We start from the raw sequence: 21,140 nt of genomic DNA on the forward strand, positions 1-21,140 counted from the left end.
GCAAATCCTCCAGAGCTTTGTGCACTGCAGAAATTTGCAGCGTTCAGTGGAATTTCTATCAACTTTCAGGAATACAAATCTTTTGTTCAGAAATTACTTTTGCTGTAAAGAATATTGACCACGGCCACAGTTTCGTCTTTTATGAACCTGTAATTCATTTCTCCAAGCACACATAGAACTCATTGATTCCACAGTATCTGTAATGTGTAGTCATTACAGCACGCGGCAGGAGATCATTCATGGCAATCAATGGCCACAAATTTGCCCCATTGAGAAGTTACAGCCTGGTAGGTAGCCAGGATGATGAGTGAGGTCCATGTGTGCATGCACCTGCGGTGTGAATGTTTCTTGCATTATTGTGACCAGTCAGCTGCTGGAAAGTGGCTACAAATGTGGTCCTACATGATATATTGAACACATACCTATGCAAACATACACACACAGAGCAACAACAACACTTTGATATGCTTCATTAACTATTCTCTCTTTCTTTCCATTTAGCTGGAGGCCTTTTACTCCATCTTTACTACAGAGCAACAGGACCACGGGAAGTCTGTTGAGTACCTGAGGAATAACTTCCGACCTCTCCAGGCCCTTGACAACAGGAAAGTCTTCAAGTCAGCTGTAAAAGACGCATGGCAGAAAGATTTAACCGAGCTTGTGGGAAGCCCTCATAGCACTGAGGCTTCGAGAGGTAAGCTTTGTTTTCTGTACTGTGTCACATTCTCCCTGTGATTTTTTGCCGATATTACTATGCACTCAGTCCCCTGTGAATCTGCGATGTCCATGGTGTGCAGGCTTTGAACACGTGTTATTCTCCATGCTATTTGTGTTCCACAAAGACTTCTCCTTTTTCGGTGTGATTTTTCTTTCTGTCAGAAACATTGGTACTGCAGTGAAACTAAATTCAAGAAACTCATCTAGCTACTTCACATGGAGACTCATTCATGGGACCCAGCTTGAATCAGTGGGTCACTAATAACAGGACCATAGAATGTAATTCTTTTTTTAAGATTTAGTAGGCTAAATATTACTGACAGAGCAGAATCTGAATAATAGGTAATGATTAAAGTTTTTGGATTTTGGGGTCATGCTTATAAGGTCATGTCATTTTGTCATTGGCACAACTCATTCTTATATCAAAGAACATATTATTACAAAGAACAGACCTCATGGAGGCCTTGATTAGAGAATTTCTGTTCGTCTTCCTCTTTTATGTGTTCATCTTGCTCGCTTGCTTTAATAGAGAAGTACAGGAACTATGGAGACTAATGAGAGAGGCTGCTGCGCCTTAAAGTGGTGTTGTTGGTGTCTGGCAGGGAGAATTGATTGGGAATGCTTGTGATGAAGTTGGAGCACTCTAACAAGGCCGATCAGCAATCATCATTAATATGTGGCACAGCTAAAATAGACCCATACAAATGAAGTTGTGAAATTGCTTTCGTGGAATATCACTAGGCAGAATGAATGTAGACCTGCATCTCTCCTTTTTTCCGTTTCCCCTCCCCCATTCTTGTGTTAAAATGTAACAATCGCATGGGAGTAGATTTGTCTTAATATTGTTTGTGTGAACACACGTCATCTCCACATTTCAAAGTAAGAGTACTTGAGCTGTTGGTGTAGAACTGCTGGTTAGACTAGTCTACATAGTTTCAGTTAGGCTACATCAACTGTTGTAAGATGTGACCAGTGCCTGTTTTATCTTGTCATATCTCTTGGTGTTGATAGTTGTTTTTTGTTTAGAAATGTCATATTGTAATTTTTGTAATTTTTTTTTTCTTTTAGTATGCAGATAATGCGAATATAATGTTAGCTACTAAACCAGCATCTGTTGCCATGGCAGCATCAAACCTTCATACTTTGCCACGTCTGTGACTGGCTGTAGGATTTTATACACTGCATAAATAGACTGATAACCATCCAACTCATCCCTTTTGATTTTCATTTATTCTTAAATATCTATTCTTAAATCTGTCACTGAGTCTAACATCTCATAAACAATATCATTTCTAGCTAGCTATGTTTTCTTTAGGACAGAAATCCCTGGGTCCTAGGAGGCATCCTGGCCAGATGCACCAACCACCTAAGCTGACTCCTCTCAGTGTGGAGGGGCAGCAGCTCTACTCTGAACCCCTCCCGTATGTCCAAGCTGCTCACCCCATCTCCAAAGCTGAGCTCAGCCGCCCTGCAGAGGAAACTCATTTCAGCTTCTTGTATCTGTGATCTTTTTCTTCTGGATCTGAAAGTCCCACAGAATCTTAGCTTAGTCATTCTCAACCACCTTGGGAGGTGTCTTCCATTCTGACCTTGGGACTTCCTGCCCAATGATGTTCTGTGTACACTGTTCCTGCCTGCATCTTACCTCCTGCTGTTATGTGCTGAATTGTCTCGGGCATCTTTTCACAGCCTGTGGTAGACCCTAGCCTCTGTTGATCTTGTTCTTGTACTGCCATGATTAGTGCTTCTGTGCTGTCTTTCAGTCTAGCCTTCTTTAGCCATTGGTAGGATTTCTTGATATCAGCCACATCTTCTAACCGTTTGGTGGTACATGCCATGCAAGGCCTTGTCCCTCCGTGATTGTTCATCCTTTTCCTCCTAACCATTACCAGGTTTCTGCTGCCTGAGATATTCACTTAGCAGTTCATCTCTGGGGGCTGTCTTCCTGAGGTATTCCTGGATCTCTGTTGTTTCATCCTGGACAGTGGCTCTGTCTCCCTCATTCTACTTAGCGTAAGGTCTCAGGGTGTTGGACTTAGGATGAAACCCTCTGTGCATCATGAGGAGCTCCCTTGTCTTGATATCAATGTTCTCTGTCTCCTCCTTTGGACAACTTATTATATCAGCGGGGTATCTGATGACTTGCAGGGCGTATCTGTTGATGGCCCGGACCTTGTTCTTACCAATCAGCTGACTTCTCAGGATCTGCCTTACTCTGTGTAAATATTTGACTGCAGCTGACTTCTTTGTGGCCTCCTCATGTTTTCCATTTGCCTGCAGGATCCCAAGGTATTTGGGTAGAGCAGCAACTGGGTTAGCACACCCCCTTGGTATATGCTACACTTGATGGTAACTTGTGCAGTTGGCTTTCAGTTGACCTCTAGAGTTGTCTTCCACAGCCAAATCGAATTCTTTATGACTCGTAGAGTCCTGTTAATGTTGTACATTTCCAAATACTGGTATTCTAGTATCATTTTATACATGCACAAATACACACACACACACACACACACAGAGACTAAGACTCTGATCTTGAGTAGCTTCAGCACAAGTAATGATTAAGGCACAAAGAATCCAAGAATCCAAACAGCAAAACTCCACACATTAAGCCTCAGAGCCCCACAGTTTCAATATTTCACAGGATGGTAGCAAATATAATTTCATTCTCTGCCAAGATGTACAGAGCTGGGTTTCATCAACTTATGCGAGTGTATTATTTATTTCTAACAGCATTAAAAAGCCTTACCTCACCACTTTGAGTTGTAGAGGGTGTGATCTGACATTACATTCCCTTTGAAATTCACCCCCGTGTTTGGCCTAAGTGGCCAAACATCCAACAACATGGCTGTATTTAGTAAGGGGAAATTGTGAAATGAGGAGTAAAGATTATCTCCTTAAATTAAAAGTGATTGGACTCCACAGTGATCTATACAACTTACCAAAGAACCAGTGGTTCATGGATATTGACATGTGGCCAGGAAATATTCACATGTACCTAATAACTCAGATTTTTTTGTTTAATCTGTTTGTGAAGTCAATCACACAACAGCTTTTTCCAGTTGTAGATGGGTTTTTTTGTTTTCACTGACGTTAACACTCAGTAGTTATCTGAAACAGTGACCAACAATGGACATTTTTATCTTTGTTGCTGTAAATCTTGGCCAGGTCTTCCTTGGAAGAGAGGTTATTAATCTCAGTGGGACCTCTATCACTTCCTCGATACAGTGTCAGCAATATCTGAGACAGTGGGTGCCAACACCTCTGTAATTTAATATGGAATACCACAATTTGGATCTGTAGTCATCAAAATGACTAAAATTGTGGATGTGCCTGATTGCCCCTCTTCCATCTGCTGTGCCCCTCAAGTACATAACACAGAGCCTCCCAGTACCTCTGGTGTCCTCTAAAAGACGTGCACACATATGCATGTATTCATTACACAGTATTCTACAGCTCTGACATTCATTTCCTGTTGATAGCCAATGTACAGGCTGTAAATTAGATACATATATATCAGATAAAAAACTAATACATAAAATACATAGTCTTTCAGAATTCCAATTATAACAACCTGTCATGTTTGTCCTTTGTAATGTATGATATTTATTGCATGTATGTTTCTTTCTCTCTCTCTTTCATCCTCTATGTCCTGTCTACCCCCCCACCCCCTTCACCCAGCCGACTATCAGCAGGATATTTCTCCCTTGTGAGCCAGGTCCTGCTCAAGGTTTCTTCCTGTTAATAAGGAGTTTTTCCTTGCCACTGTCTGCTTGCTTGGGGGTTCAGGCTCTGGGTTTCTGTGAAGCACCTAGAGACAATTTTGATTGTAAAAGGTGTATTGATATGTAATGAATTGAATTAAATTAAATTGTGCAGCCCAAGAATAAACCTTCTATGACACAGGTTTCCAAACCAGCAGTTTATGCAGTTCTTGATATTGAACTTGTGTTATGCCCTCCTCGCAAAAGGATATCAGAGTTTCTCTTTGCTCTCCAGGAATCTCTATTTTCCCTTGTTGAGTAACAGCAAAGAAAAGGTTACTTTAATAAACCAGATTGACTGTTAATTGTGGATTTTAGGTACCATACCATCTTTCTCATACACAGTAGTCTAATGCTTATAGATTAAGAAATGTAAGATTTACCTCTGAGCTATTTTCAAGCTGAAACATAGACTGCTCACTTGTAAAACAGCAGAGTCACCACAGCTCTGATATTACCATATAGGTAAACAAGCTAAGGTGTTTCTTAGAATTTGATATTGTTTAGCTTTTGCATTGATGTGGATGTGATTATGAGCTTCTAGCTTAGACTCATAGATAGCAGGTGTGCTAGGAAAGAAACAGTCTGATTAAAACTGTACATAAACATCCTCACACAGGAGCAAATAGAGACAAGTTTTTTTTTTTTTCAAAAACGCAGACCATCACCTACAAAATCCCGAAGTTTCTAAAAATATCAAACATGTTAGGCTGAATTACATGCAAATGTTTATAAAATGATGCTCAAGACACCACGACTTTTCTATTTGATATATTAAAAGAACAGATACCTTTTGCTTGAATATTTCATTCCATATGAAAATGCCGTACCTTCAAAGAGAGCAGAGACAGACTATATTTGCAACACTGTCTTATTTGACTCAGGCTTAGCTTTACAGTTGGGTGGATATCAATTCTGGTCTACTTGCAGTGTGTAGTCCATATCATGAATCCTGTTGTCTATTGTTTATGCAGTGTATAAAATTCTACAGCCTACTCTCATTCCCCCCAGCCCCCTTCATGAATGTTTGATGTCACCATGGCAACAGATGCTGGTTTAATAGCTAATGTTACATTAGCTTAATCTTCATACTAACAGTTCAGCAGCTCAAGTGCTCTTACTTTGGTGCTGTCAGCAGGCATCCACCCGCTATCCGAAAAATAGCCAAAATGACACGAGTAGATTATCATTCGGACTGGGGGAAAGTTTGTCTCAAAACTCCTTTTGTATGAAATGCAAATCAACAAATGTAGAATTGAAATCCACAAATTCCTTTTCCATTCCCAAAAACTGGATTCACAAACAGATGTGTGAAAGTCATACGTCTTAGCAAGATATTCACATACATATAATTTGTTTGTAAAGTTGTTTTGTATCTTCACAGATATTTTTTATAAGTAGAATTTGTTTGCATATTTGCAGATGTTTTATATATCGTTGCAGAGTTTTTTACATTGAGTTTACAGCTTTGTATTGTATTTGTGGAAGGTGTTTTATATTTACAGATGATGCTTTCGCACACACATTGTTGATCTCCTCTAAAAAAAAGTACTGAGACAAAGCTTCACCCATAAAATCTACTTAAGCAGTGTAATGGGTGGTGCTGGGAGCTTCAGTCTTATCTTCAGAGTTGACATCTGTCAAGTATGTGTGTGTGTGTGTGTGTGTGTGTGTGTTTCAGGGAGTAGGGAGTGGGGGGCCTGGACAGGTTATCTGCGCACAGTAAATGATTTGCTTTGCTTGTAAATGTTGTGAGAGTCAGAAGTGATATTTGCCATGAAAAGAAGATATTATAATAATCTAAGTACTGTGGTTAATATGTTAAAATTACACAATCTGTGTGATTTGAGTTAAATAACATGCTGTACAGCCTTGAGAGGAGAGGAGCAGTGAAACTGCTGTTTTTTGAGTCAATTCATCCTCTTTGTGGTAGAAGCTGCCAGTAGAAAGATTCATATTCTGTACTGAGTGGTTTTTCAGACTGAGGTGAAGCCACTGTGAGGCTTATTTGGGAAGCTTATGGCGTATGCATTAAAATAATAGGATTTTCTAGAGCGTCACTAACGTGTTAAGTTAATTCTACCAGTGATGAAACATTGGGTACTGTCCCCTCTTTTTTTTTATACTGTGCTTCAGTTGAACATTTTGTTTCAAGTTGTACCTGAGGTGACGTAACAGAATCCCATTTACATCCAAATTTTGAACAGATTTATTAAAGGAGCACCAATTAATTCTGCTGTCTATGTGCTGTTATGTTAAAAGGTTTTCAGAAAATGAACAATTGCTTGGATCAGTTAAGTTTCTAATTAATCCAAAATACAATACAATACAATCACAACAGTGTTATACAGCAGTGTGCAGAACATGTTCACAACGCTGTTATATTGCAAGGTGTAAAACTGATAACATGACATGTATCTTGTAGATCTACACCTGCTGTTAATTTTAGTGTTTCTAGTGCACCAGTGTTGATGGAGGAAAGGATTATGACTGCCATGACAGTAATGATACAGGCTCTAAAACCATGATGATGACTTCAGCTGTTGTCAGATGACTGTTGTTGAGCTACTGAGGTTGACAACGGACATCCAACGGGTTATAATACGTTTCACACCTGTCAAACCTCATCAACACTCCAAGATATTCCTGCTATTGTTTTTTCTCCCCTGTGTCCCTCTGACTGATTTCCTTCCACCCTGTCTCCCTTTCACATATCATGATGCATAATTTGCACCATAGATTCTCTGTGTAAATCGAGAAAGCTGTGGTGACAATTTCAATTTGACAGAAGCTCCATGTGCACATAATCAGTTGACACTGGTTCCTGATTGCTGTTACCCTGATGTGTTGAGCAGCATGTCCAGATTGTCCCTTACTCATCCTGACAGATCACCGTGTAAACATCCATGCTGCAGCCTACACTGCCACCTTGAGGCTGACGTGCAGGTTTTATTTCATCCTCGACACACACAGATGAGAAGTTGCCAATTATGAAGTTGCAGAATGATCTGTACCACATATTTAGCACTACATCTAGCTGTATAGTGTGCTTCCTGTCTTTCAGTGTTGTGTAGTGAAAAGACACAAGACGGACACTGACCCCCTGAAGGTGTTGTCCCAGACACCAGTCAAGCCTCCAGGAGTGTTTCTGTTATTGAGTTACTGTATTATCTATTTCCTTTAGAGGTCTCTCAAGTGGAAAAGGATTTGAGTCAAGTTAGCGGTAGACAGTAATGATAGGCTTGTTAAAAGGCAACCTGCATTGCCACACACATCAACAGACACAATTGTATGTGGTCAAGCAGTCCTCCCAACCACAGCCTTTCATTTTCATCCAGCTCCATTCACATGGTGAAAAAAGTGACACTTTTTCCCCTTTTTTTCAGCTGTCATTTTTCTTTTCCTGCTGTTCCTTTATCTTACTCCCCTGTTCTTTCTGGTTTTTCAGTGTGCAGTAGTGCCCCCGTGAGCATGAAGATCCAGCCACTGAACCAGACAGCATTGATTGTGAGCTGGGGACGCCCCCTGACCGTCTACCACCCACCCATCACCAGTTACATGGTCTCCTACAGCTGGGAGAAACGTGATGTTGCTGATGAAAACACCTTCACCAAGACCGGGGACCAGAGCATGGTGAGTGTTAGGGCGGTTTTGCCAGAATTTTATTTCTTTTTTCTCAGTTTCTTTTTCAACGTGGACGTGGTCTGAACGGCTCCAGTTGGTTTGCAGAGCCTCAGATGTATCTGGCAGGATCAGAGGGTGGCTGGATCAGTGACAGCGTGTAGAGGAGGTGACAGGTTGTGATGAACTCTGCATGTGGCTGTTGGCTGATATGAGGGTCCAAGCTCTCACCTGTCACTCACCTGTCCAAGAATAGACACACAGGACTGTCACACGCACACACACAGACAAATCTAACTGATATATATGTAATGCGTTGACAAATGCACCTGTGGCTTTTTCTATTTGCTTTAGCCTGTGATACAGGTGGGTATATTATAGGCTTAAAGATACACTAACATAGCAAAAAGTAATTCAGGGAAAAACTCAATGTAACCTAAATATTTTTTTTTATTATTGAAACATTTTGAAAACTAACAAAAAAAAAATCCAGTCTGTTTTCAGGCAGTGGAGGCAGTTCTTTGAACGCAAACTGTCTTCTTTTAGTAACCACTGCGAGCAGCACTGCATGTGTAGTCCTTTAGATCTCAGTGAAGTTTTTGACACCACTGATCATACAATTCTGTTCGGGTGCCTTAAGCACCGAGTTACCACTGCAGTTCTCGCTGTGTCTCTCCGGCAGGGCATTCACAGTCTCTCCAGAAATATATCCTTCCCCCTGCAGGAGGTTCCACCTACAGGGCTGTTCTTTTTCACACTATATTCTTCTCCCTGGTAACATATCCTTCCATTTGTGGGAATCCAACACTCAGCTGTATGTCTCATTAAAGCCCACTGACCCCCAGCAGTCATGACAGACTGCATCACTGCCTTTTCAGATATGAACAGTTCAGGGGCAAAACACTCGCCCACCAGTTCAGAGACCTGGGATCAGTTCCCTGGGGGCAGTACTACCTCCAGTTTCATCATGCATTCCAGTAAACACAGTTGTCATTGTCATGGGTGGGAAGCTGGTGAGGGATCATGCATTGTTGCCGCACTAGTGACTTCTACTGGTGGATTGTAGCAAGTGCATGTGTGGGAACTGAAAGCATCCAAGTCATTTATTTTGAAGTGCATGTATTGTTTTAAATTGCAAACAAATGGCACTCAACAAATGAGGTGCATCAATTATTGCTTTCCATCCGTTTGTGCGTTGGGAGGTCCAACAGTTACACAAGAATGGACTCTCATATGCTAACATGCGCACACTTTCACTCTTCTTTCTGAATACCATTACTCCACTGTATCTTTACAAAGCAAATAGTTTTTTGCTGCTATATTAAGGTTCAGCATCTCGTACATAGAACCTTTAACCTCCACTCCATGTGCAGAGTTTCACACTAAAGAGCTGTTTTCAAACACATCTGTTAGCGTTTTACGATTTCTATGATTCTGTGATTTTGTGACATCAAGTAGCTTTGGAACATGACTTGCCCGTCCAGGGCACACATACTAAAGTGCTAAAGCTGTTTAACTTTTAAATTTAACAATATTTGAGAGTAGATGTAGTTTTGAGACATTTTTTATTCAGATAATTGAACTCTTTTGTGGGAAAAGCATATCAGCCACAAATTATTATTCCATGCTGCTTATCTTTGTGTCCCAAAACCAGCCTGGAGGGGATCTTTAACTCAAAAACTAGTTACTGAAGGTTAGAGACTGGACAAAGAGGTTGAAATGAATATCCAATCAGGCTTTCTGCAGTCAAGAACTGGCTCACAAATAAAACTAATGTTATCCTCAGCTGAAGATAAATTAACATGCATTTTCTCTCCTTTAGTCTGTTGTAGCAGCTGTAGCTCCCTGTCTCACCTGCAGCTTGTTCAGAAACCAGCAACAACACTTAAGTGTGGCATTAAACATAGAAACCATCTTGCCTGCAATTTAAGTCTCCCAGTGCTGCTTACCTGCTACTTTCAGCGTCTCCCAGCTACATTTACTGACCTTTTAACTCCCCATCAGCTGTATTGCTCCCTGAGGTCCTCTGGCAGAGCTGTCATACCTTCTATATTCTGTGGTCCTGACAAGAGACAGAACAAGGCAGAGCATTCCCTGTTATCTCCCATACTGTTTTAGAACTTGCTTTTGAGGATTTGGTGTCAAATCTGAAGTGGAAGTACTTCTTAAAACCTGTATTTGAACTCTGTAGCCTTTTAAGCTCAGTGACCCCTGAGCTGATTAGTGAGAATGTGAAGCTGTTTTCGTAGTTGAATTCTTCCTTTTGTTGTTGTTTTCCATGTAATATCTTGATGTTCTGTTAAGAACCTTGTGCGTTGGTTTTGTTTTTATATGCTTGTTGCAAATGACTGGCTGAAAGAATGATGGATGTGCCCATGAGGTGCTTTATGTAGCTACACTCCATTAATACAGTCCATCAGTGGCTTAACTGACAGTGTTCTCTCTGCCTCCCTCTCTGCTGTCAGTCTTTCTTATTTTGCCCACTTCATTTCCATTTCAATTTTCAGTTTCTATCTCTGGACACCTTTTTTATCAGAATTATTTTAGAGAAATACCAGCTCTTCAATACCAGAGGCAATCACCCTTTCCGTTCTGAGGGCCATTTTAATATAAGTAAATCCATCTGCAAACTGCACAACACAATTAAATTAAAAAGGAATGGAAGTTTTAAGCTGTATTGAACTTGTGGGTCATAGACTGTTGACAGGGCTTAATATATTTTCATTTTAGGCAATATGAATGAAGAGGATTCACAGTTTTGAATCTATTTTCATCTACACATTCGGACATGTTTGCAAATGGTCTTAAATGTATATGTATGTGCATCTTTTTTCTTGCAGAAAGCGGTCATCACTAATGTGTCCCCTGACGTCCTGTACCTGTTCAGAGTGCAGGCGGTGTGTCAGCACGACCTGCGCAGTGATTTCAGTCAGACACTGCTGTTCAGAGGTAACGGGTCAAAGCCCTGAAACCAATGAGTCATTATGTATTTGAACCCATTTTACCTGTCATACTCATTAAATATTTTACAGTAAATCCTTACTTGCTCTTTTGTTTTTCAGCAAACACCACAAGAATATTTGAAGGATCTCGTATTGTGAAGACTGGGATGGTGAGTTGACCAAAAGGTGGCAGTGCAAATTTCTTTTTGTCTGTTAGTTACATTCACGTCTGTCTGTTGGTTAACTTCACTTTTTGTTTTTTTTTGTTTTTTTCTCTCTCAGCCTACGATTTCCCCAGCGTCCTCGGCAGACATGGCTCCCATTAGTTCTGGTTCCTCCACTTGGACGTCCTCTGGCATCCACTTCTCCATTGTCTCCATGGCAACAGGGACGGGCCCTTCCTCGAGTGGCAGCCAGGCCACCGTGGCATCAGTGGTGACAAGCACCTTGCTGGCAGGCTTGGGAGTCGGTGGCGGGGTCATCTCATCTTTGCCAAGTTCTGTTTGGCCCACACAGGCCCCCCAAGCCACTCAGAACCCTTCCCGTTCATCCACCCCGCCTGCAAAGTCCAGCACTGAGCCAGCTGCGCCCCAGGGCTCTGACACAGACGCCCAGTCTGAGGACAAGCAGGCTGCACGTGAGGGTGAAGGGGAGGAAAAGGAGGAGGAGGAGGGTGAGGGAGAGCAGGAGGACCGTGAGGATGAGAAGAAGAAGAAGAACAAGACTGCTCCTGGTCATGAGGAAAAGCAAGCGAACAGCACCGCGGCCAAGGAGCCTTTAGTCCCCACCCCTGCCTCCACAGCCAGAGAGAAAGGAGAAGGGAAGCCGACAGTCAAAGGTGCAACAGTACCTGCAAGCACTGCCCATGACCAGTTGTTCAGCGTAGAGGATAAACACACAGACGTGAATGCAGTGTCCACTCGAGAGCCTCGTAATGACAGTGCAGAGATGCAGATTCCCCAGAGCTCCACACTGTCTCCAAAAATCAATGATGATGGAAAGAGTCGCTGGCCTTTCTCCGTTCACACTGGTGAGCAGAGCCCTCTTTCCCACACAGATATGACACATTGTTTTTTTTCTGTCTTTCAGTTTTAACATCTTGTGTGAATTATCAGTAAGGTTTGTTCTCTTGTTGTCAGCTATCCTCCAAGACATGACATCTCTCCAAAGCAGATTTTGTCAACACTGCCCGCAGTTATGGAGCCCAATTTAGCATAACAAATAACTTGATTTAAGACAGTAACTGCACTGGTTACCATCTCACTGAAAGATAAAGCCTCAGGCTTTTGTGTCACTACAGCACAGAGGCCTGAAGGCAGAAGTGAGCAATCTGCCACTGGGGTTATGCCTCAAGGAATTCCTTTGACTTTGCTTCAAAAGAGTGTTTTTGAACTTTTTTGTTCCAGATTATTATTTTTTTTTTTTTCCATTTTCTATTGCGTTTGGGTTTCATCATGATCAGTCTCAACTGGTATGTTTCCCATGGTTAGTGTATGTATTATGGTTAAAGTTACCATAATAGATGTCTTGGATTATTGTTCCTTATAGCCTTTTCAGAAATTAAGCTATTCAGCCTTAAACTTTTTGGCCTAGTGGAAACAAATATTAACCTGCAACGTTTGAGTACTCGTGAGACCCTTTTATGCGCCTGACGGACTAAATATGTAAAAAGGTTTTACATTAGATATACTGGTATAGTGGTGAAGGTTAAATTTAACATTTAAAATATTTCTGACTTTGGCGACTCCTAGTGGCAGCATTAAAAAAAGACACTTTGGCAGACAGGGCTGCACCCCTCCACTCAAGAATCTGACCCAGAGATAGAGAATAAAGGGCTAAAAGCATCACACAGACTGCACCAGTTTTCAAGAAGATTGTCTAATTTTATCTACAAACAGTAATCTCAGAGTAAGCTGAAATATGCTATAATTTCACAGAAACCCTACACATAGGCACTCAAATTTGGCAAATAACTTATGGTGAATCAGTAGAATATTTTACGTGTTTGTTTATGTGCATTTACCATGTTCCAGACAGGACCGTTCTGTCCAACGTGACCCGAAGCCCTCACCCAGGAATGGGCAGGATGGTGTGGATCGTCCCTTTGGTGGTGGTGTCGGCTCTCACTCTGCTTTGCCTCATAATGCTGCTGATTGTGATGGTCTACTGGAGGTGAGTTCTGCATACCCAACCTCTTTTCAGAAGGGACATTTTACTGCTAATGCCTCATCATGATAAGGGTATCGCTGACACCTCCCTCAGATGAATGAAAAACAAGCCGCCCCTCACCCACACTGACCCCACCCATAGATTTTTTTCACTCTCACATTTTGAGTTAAGTGACACGCAGACATGTATGTCTGGGTTTTCCAGTTGGTCTGCTCCACATTCAGACCTGTCTGGTTTGGATGTATCTGTTATATGCACACGTTTGCATGTGTGTGCATCACCCTCAAACGGCCTGGTGATAAGACTTGCCTGCATCAGCCCCATCACCCACCAGAATGAGGGTCAGGAGACCTGAAGGCCCTACAGTGCCAGCAGGGGTCCCAGCTGTGTCTTCATCTGCTGGGCTAATTTCCAGCCACGCTATTGGAGCCCCAGTAATTACACAGGCCAGGCCACTGGCACATGTGGGATGGTTAATGAGTTACAAATGTCACTGTGGACCATTTCCTCAGCTGGTCCCATGCATGTTTACTGTCTGCAAAGAGTCTGTTTCTAGTTGGGTGGCATTTTGTTTATTTACAGACTGAGATTTTTTGGTTAATGTTAGAAATGTGTAAAATGCATTTTATTAATTCTGTTTTGAGGATACCACTGTGAGATCACTACAGCAAATTTATGGGCCAACAACACCTTACTGTGACATTCTGTGGTGTCGGATAATGTAAGAGCACGGTGTAAATAACAGCCTGGTTACGAGTTCCATAGAGGTGTTCAGAAAACAGTCAGTTGAAAAGCAGATGACTGTAGCAGATTCTGTCTGTGGATGAATTACTAGGAGCTGAGGTATTTGAGTAGCGGAGCAAGGGAAGCTTTAGATTAGAAATCGCCGTCACAGCTGTTGTTGTGACAACTCTGACAGTTCAGAGACAATGGCTCCACCCCCCAGGGAAAAGACCGTGATGGACGATGAAATCAACCCATTCACACTCTCTTTACTCCTCATGCTCTGTCTGGTCTCTCTTAGTGACAGTGCAGCTATTAAAGCCAGCAAGTTTCTCTGTTCGCAGATGTTTTGGTCGTTAACAACTTAATTTCACCATCCATTTGATTTATAAGTGTTTATTTGAAAACATGCGATCAATGGACCTTTTGAAGTTTAATACCCTTGTCTTATTTGTAGCTCTTTCATTTTTAAGTTATGAGTTAGTCTGCAGTGGAATTAATTGCTGGCATTACAGTACACATCTGGAAGGTTCTGAGACTCGAGGTGTTTTGTTTAAAGCTCACAGATGTTCAACTGAGAAAAAACATCTAATTTCTTGGTCGTGACTCAGTACTGCTGTTGCCAGTGTCAAATGGGATTCCAGTCTTTTGTGTTTTTTTTTTCAGCTGACATCTATTCAGAAAGCCTAATTCATCCCAGTTTCCATTCCCCCAAAGCAAACTGTTCCACTGAGACCGGCCATGGTAGAGAATCAGGGAGGAGGTGTCGACTATGCTGGTTAGTTAGCTGCGTCGCATCTGCACCCACAGGGAGCCATTAGATTGTGAGGCTGTGACGCGAACCAGGGGGGAGCTCTCTTCCCTTTCTGTTTTTTACCCTTCCCTTACTCTCTCTTTCTTTATCTCTCCCTCTCTCTCTCTTTTTCTCTCTCTTTCTCTCTCTCTTTCTATCTGTCTCTCCCTCTCTCTCTCTTTTTCTCTATCTTTCTCTCTCTCTTTCTATCTGTCTCTCTCTCTCTCTCTCTCTCCTTTTTCTTTCTATACCTTTTCAATGAAGTGATACCTTTTTTATTGTTGTTCCATCTCTCTTAAAGAATGACAAGCATCTGCTCCCTCCTCTGCATCAAGTACAGGTAGGATTAAGCCTAGGAAATGCTGGCACTGGGGTAAAACGTGGGGTTTTTACGTGCATTCATTAGTGTACATTTTATGTGTGTGTGGTGCCTGGAGAGGATACGCAAGTTGTTCAGGACCTTAAAGACCTTACAGGCTCCCTTTATTTATTATTATTTAGTTTTTATGTATTTCTTCTATTGAATTTACTTGCTATTTAGCCTTTATTATATTCAGTGTGAGGCAGTATATGAATATACATGCTATTTTCATAGGAATAGTGTATATATCCTTTAAAGATCACAACTGCCTTCAGCCAATCAGAATTTAGTATTGATTATTTGCAGTTTTTCAGTCTGTAAACTTTGGACCTTGAAGGGATTATCTAATGGATTCCAAAAATTTTGACAGCAGGATTTAGCTAAGGGATAAGTAATAAATGTCAAAAGTTTTATCAGGACACAACTTTGTCAGTACAAGTTTTCAGATGAACATCTGTGCGTTGAGCGGCAGCTGCCGGCAGCATTCACACGCATGAAAGTGCACGTTTTAAGTTGATTTGGATGTACACAAAGAGGAGTGGGACATATTCTATGTGGCATGTGTTGCCCCAAAGAGACAATCTGTGTTTGGATTAGTTGTCTTCGGTCTGAGTGAAGAGCTAAATTTGGCTCTGTGCAGTGTGTCACTGTGAGTTGCTTACCTGTTCCCTGTAGTCATCTCAGAGTGTGTTTCCAGGAGCTGCTGGCTCCGTGTGCTATCAGCTGTGTCACAGCTACTCTGGGGTTTTCATTAGCAGTTTTCTGCCATTATCGTGTCGTTCTGTTCAGCTTTTAGATGCTGATGTTGACAGACCGGATCTGAGAACAATGGGATAACGACTCCCTAATAGACTTTACTGTGGCATCTCAGTGTTGTTCACTATGTGTCCCTGTAGGAGATTTTTCCAGACAGCTCACTTCTATGTGGAGGAGAGCAGCTCTCCACGAGTGGTGGCCAATGAGAATATACCGGTCATCCCTATACCAGGTAAGACATGTTTCCTTCATTATATCAGAACATTCATTTACACGATGTAAATACTTAAGATTCACTGGGTTTTTTTTCTAGGTTAGTGATTCCCAACCAAGGGTACTTGGAGTATATGAACTTGCTCAGGAAGTATTCTGCAGCTGTTACAGGCTTTAGAAATATTGCAGAGTAACTCAACATATTGGAAAAAAATAAATAAAATTACAGTTGTAATGGAAAATATAAGTCAAGTCAACATTATAAGTCAACTAGAGCATTTTAAGAGTGTGGCAAAACTGGTGAGCAAGCAGGCAAAGATGTTAAATTAATGGATAAACAGATGAAATAGTTTGAAATAAAGGACAAAAGTAATGGATTAGTGGTGAAATACCTCACATTAAGAAGTTTTTTAATAGCTGAAAAAGATAGGTTCAAGTATGATCTAAACGGTGAAACTGCTAAAATCAGTTGAGGTAGTTTGCTTAAAGTAATGAATAAATTGTTGAAATAAATGGTGGAGTTGAGGAAAAGATACTTGAGTTTAGATTTGTCGGGGGGGGGGTACATGGACACGTGGTTTTAAGACTGAAACGAAGCACAAGAAAATGGAAATCTTGCCTGACTTGAAGTGATATAAAGTATTTCCACCGATACAGGACACGTCCACAAGCCAGCATTAACTGTTCTCAAATGGTTTTTCTCTACTGCATTTACAGTTTCTGTTGATTTACATGTGAAATGACTCCGGGAGCACCTCTGTAGGAGCTGTGCGACTGGCTTTTTGTAGCCTTTTATGTCCCAGGCAGCAGAGCAGTGGCAGCTAGTCAATATCAGACTTTACTTTCACAGTCACTTAAAGCTCGGGGACATTTCAAGGCTGTGATATCATAGTTAAAGAGCACAGCTGATGCCGGTATTGACTTCACATTCATTAGATTTTTATTGCCTGTCTTATTTTTTCTTTATCCCTGTCTGCCTCATCCTTTCCTTCAGCCTTTTGTTTTTCTTTTACTCTCTTAGAACCTCTGACAATTTCCCTACTGTACATATATGACTGAATGACTTGTACCCGATTTAAGGTGAAAATGTACAAGGAAATGAAATAATAGATCAGTGTCTTCCCAGATATTTGTAGACATGTTGTTCAAAGCAGAAACTGAATTTGATCTTTGCTGAAATTATTCAGAATCACATTTATTAGCGCATACATATTATATCCTGTATCTGAGAACTGGGCCTAATCAGCCATACTTCATTTCAATTTCTAACTATATTTCGCCCAGAACCTTCCTGATGATCTGATTAGACTGATAAGTCTCTCACTAAAACAGGGGAAGAAAGACTTTATGATAAATGAACACATTAGAAAATCAGAATTCACCTTTAAGCTGTTACCTCTGAGGCAAATGAGAGCCCTAAAGAGCCCAGCTGCAAGGGCATATGAGTTAAGACATTGGCCCATATCAGCAGCAATGACAGCTGGGTCCTCTGCACTGTTGTCCCAGTGTGATGGTGATCAGCCTGATCTCAGATCGCTCATGTGTGATTTGGAGCTGATTTGGCTGAGATGAGACAGATGCTCCCTTATATATGTGCTCAAAGTACCAAATCTAGACATTTGTGATATAAAATAACAAAATATCTTTTTTTCTTGCTTAAGAAATAGACTCTCAGTGACTGATTTGATGCTAGGACACTATGCATTACATTTTCTGCACAAAAGACAAGTGACATTGGTTTCTGTGTGTGTACCGTCAAAATACACACTTTTTCTCACAATGCGTGGTGGACAGAAACAAACCCTGACCCTGCGCTACAAAACGGTGAACACTAACACTAAATGTGTTTTCTTCTTGCAGATGACATGGAGGCCATCCCTGTTAAGCACTTTGTTAAACACATCATGGAGCTCTACAAGAACAACCTGCAGGGTTTCTCTGAAGAGTTTGAGGTACACTTTCAGTGTCACTTTTATAATGTGCCCAGTTTGTCTGTGCAAAGGCAAACCGATACACGTTGCTTTTAATTTTTAATTCATATGAATGAACATATTTTTGAGAAATTTTGGTGACAGACAGCAGGTCAGGGGCGTTATGTATTTATGTTTTTATGCTGAGCTGAAAGAAATAATTGATAAGGGGCATTGAAAGATGAGGGATTTAAGATTCAATACTTTTGGCATTTCAACATAGTCGATAGGAATTTGAAGAGCTCATACAAAAGATAAAAAAGTTAGCTAATCTGTTTTATTGGCAAACCCCAAAAATATACAGACTAATTAAACATATTGATTAGGTTGCTTTCTTGACAGTTCACAATCAGCAGATTACTAGATTTATACTAGATTGCTAATTTTTTAGCTTCTGAATTGACCTTTCGCTAAGTCCCACCCCTCAAACTCAGGCCAGTCGTAGCCTAGTAGCAATCATTACAGGGTCCAATAATTATATAGCTGTCAGTATTTTCCACACGAATTCACAAGACTGTTATGGGTGGACCTCAGCAATAGGAAGAGGTTAGATCATATATAACATGGACAAGAATAAGATATTATAGAAAATATAGAATTTGGAAAATAATGAAATATAACACCACCTCTGACTCTACTTCCAGGTAAATAGTGGCTATTCATTGGTTTTGTTCAGAGTTGTAACAAAACCTTGGCTGAGACACTAGATAATCATTGTGTTGTATTAAATTCACGTGAACACCAGAGGAATGTGGTGGTTGACTCTTTCACTGTGATCAATAGGCTTTAGCTTCAGTTTTTACCTTTAAACCTGTCTGCGCTGCTGAATCTGTTTGACAACCTGGGTTTATCCTTCAGACACATATTGTAGACCCCTCGGTCTGTTTCTCTTTTACATGTCCAGAAATAAGATTTCTTTTAGGGAGCGCAGCTAGTGGGTCCATGCTAGCTCTGACAGTTTGGTGGAATTGTAGTTGCTAAAAACCAGATCTTTCAAGTGGTCTTATCTGCACCACTCTCCGTTTGACGCAATCACACCAGCCTAAAAGAATCAAACGGACAAATATACAAAAGTTTAAAATGAACCAAACAAATTAGTTGTGAAAGCACCCAAAGACTGCAGAATATGCAAAAGTACATTTGTTTGTTTGTTTTTTACTTCTGAGTACTGATGCTCCTCCTCAACTCTACACATGTTGTCTGCAAATGGGCTTGGGTCTGAACGGTGGTTAGAGATTACTGTATTCATGTGTTTATGTGCAGGGTTTCTAATTTTGAGCAGATGGTTGAGAGAAAGACGGAGAGAAAGATCAAGAGCGACGGAGGTTAATTAGAGAGGGTCTGTCTGCTGGTTGACTGGATGAGAACACATTCCCTGCGTAACCAGGTTACGAAACAAGGCAAAAGCTTCACCCCTGGAGGATTCCTTCTAATTGGGGTCATTCAGTGTGAAGCTGGTGTGCATAATTTTCCATTGCAGCACAATGAAGCTGTGTTGGAAGTGATTGTTGTATTTTAGGGGTGTGTGGGGCTGACCTGCTGGAGGCCTGAGTTTGAGCCCCGGGGACTGAGACACCGAACCCATGATAGACGTTCTGCTTTGCAGTCTGCTCTGAGCTCTGAACTTATTATTTAGGGGGCAAAGTCAGGAGAAAAAAGAAAAACTTCCTGTTTAAAGACAAATGGGTTCATAAAAACTGACATCCACAAAAGCACTCACAGTTTAAGTCAGATAGCTTCCTTCCTTCCTTCCTTCCAGAGAGGGTAATTCCATTGTATCTTCTTTTTTTTTTTGTTTAATAAAAACCCATCGATCTATTATTTTTTTCCTTCCAGGAGGTCCAACGCTGCACCGCAGACCTGAAAATCACAGCAGAACATTCCAATCATCCTGACAACAAGCACAAAAACAGATACATCAACATTGTGGCCTGTGAGTCATCTGTAAAACCTGATTATGATGTCTACTGCTGTCCAATAATGTTTTTACAACATGTTTTCATCCTTTAAATAATTCACACAAATATGTCAATGCTTTCCCTAGATGACCACAGCAGGGTGAAATTACGAGCTCTGGCAGGGAAAGATGCCAAACATTCAGATTACATCAATGCCAACTATGTGGATGTGAGTTTTATCAACCGCTTGATGTTTTTTTTTTGTGCTTTGTGTATTGTCCTGCCTTCAGTGAAACACACCGATCAGTCATGGTGCTGAATACCTTCCTGACATGGTTGTTTAATATACTAATCAAGGTATCAAAAGCATAAAACCAATAGACAGGGCAATAAAATATGTGCATCTAATTACAAAACAAAATTAAGGTATAAATATTTACAATTTCTGTCAGCTGAAGGAGTGGATTTCATGACCTGCCAATGTCCGGTGTCAGTAAACCAGTCATATCAGCTATATCGGGGCTGTGGGTTATTTAGACAGTATTGATTATATCTTACCAGTAAATATACTCCACTCCTGTCGTGTTTCAGGGCTACAACCAGCCCAGAGCTTATATAGCTGCCCAAGGTCCTCTCAAGTCCACATTCGAGGACTTTTGGCGGATGGTTTGGGAGCAGAACACTGGAATCATCATCATGATCACTAACCTGGTGGAAAAAGGCCGAGTAGGTTCACTGCAGTCATTCACAGGAGTAAAAAATATCAAGCAAATCCCTCAAAGAGAGCTGTATTTCAGATGAGGTGTATTGTTCATGGTGTCTGTTGTGTCCTTTCAGAGGAAATGTGACCAGTATTGGCCAACAGAGAACAGCGAGCAGTACGGAAACATTGTGGTGACGCTGAAAAGCACCAAAGTGCACGCCTGCTATACACTGCGGCGTTTCCTTATAAGGAACACTAAAGTTAAAAAGGTAATCATTGGATGCTGCAGTACACTTCATTTTGACAGGTGACTCTGTTTGAAATCTGTAGGAATGAGTTTCACTTTCTACTCCTTCTGTTTGAATTAAGTGTTTTTAAGTTCTCAGTAAATACAATGTAGTTTCAAACTGGTGGTTTTACTAAGCTGGGCTGCACCATTAAAATGTGAGGAATGTCTTAGCTGGTAAGCACTTTGTTAAATTTGTAATTAAGTAGTATATATATATATATATA

At 41.0% G+C, this 21,140-nt stretch overlaps 1 protein-coding gene across 3 annotated transcripts in view; it reads left to right on the forward strand.

Moving 5' to 3' along the window:
• The window catches only part of ca16b (carbonic anhydrase XVI b), a 99,887-nt gene that overhangs the window by 70,784 nt on the left and 7,963 nt on the right, over nt 1-21,140 (forward strand). For 2 of the 3 annotated variants that reach the window (XM_046383544.1, XM_046383545.1), the window contains exons 8-19: nt 502-694; nt 7,927-8,111; nt 10,940-11,048; nt 11,162-11,211; nt 11,324-12,071; nt 13,075-13,213; nt 15,984-16,075; nt 17,917-18,008; nt 19,863-19,959; nt 20,071-20,153; nt 20,516-20,650; nt 20,762-20,896. In XM_046383544.1, coding sequence (XP_046239500.1) covers nt 502-694; nt 7,927-8,111; nt 10,940-11,048; nt 11,162-11,211; nt 11,324-12,071; nt 13,075-13,213; nt 15,984-16,075; nt 17,917-18,008; nt 19,863-19,959; nt 20,071-20,153; nt 20,516-20,650; nt 20,762-20,896 — 2,058 coding nt within the window. Of the gene's footprint in view, nt 1-501; nt 695-7,926; nt 8,112-10,939; nt 11,049-11,161; nt 11,212-11,323; nt 12,072-13,074; nt 13,214-15,027; nt 15,067-15,983; nt 16,076-17,916; nt 18,009-19,862; nt 19,960-20,070; nt 20,154-20,515; nt 20,651-20,761; nt 20,897-21,140 lie in introns of all 3 variants that reach the window. The other variant, XM_046383546.1, reaches the window with a different exon arrangement.

The sequence above is a fragment of the Scatophagus argus genome, chromosome 3 (assembly GCF_020382885.2).
Source record: "Scatophagus argus isolate fScaArg1 chromosome 3, fScaArg1.pri, whole genome shotgun sequence".
In the NCBI taxonomy this organism is placed as follows: Eukaryota; Metazoa; Chordata; class Actinopteri; family Scatophagidae; genus Scatophagus; species Scatophagus argus.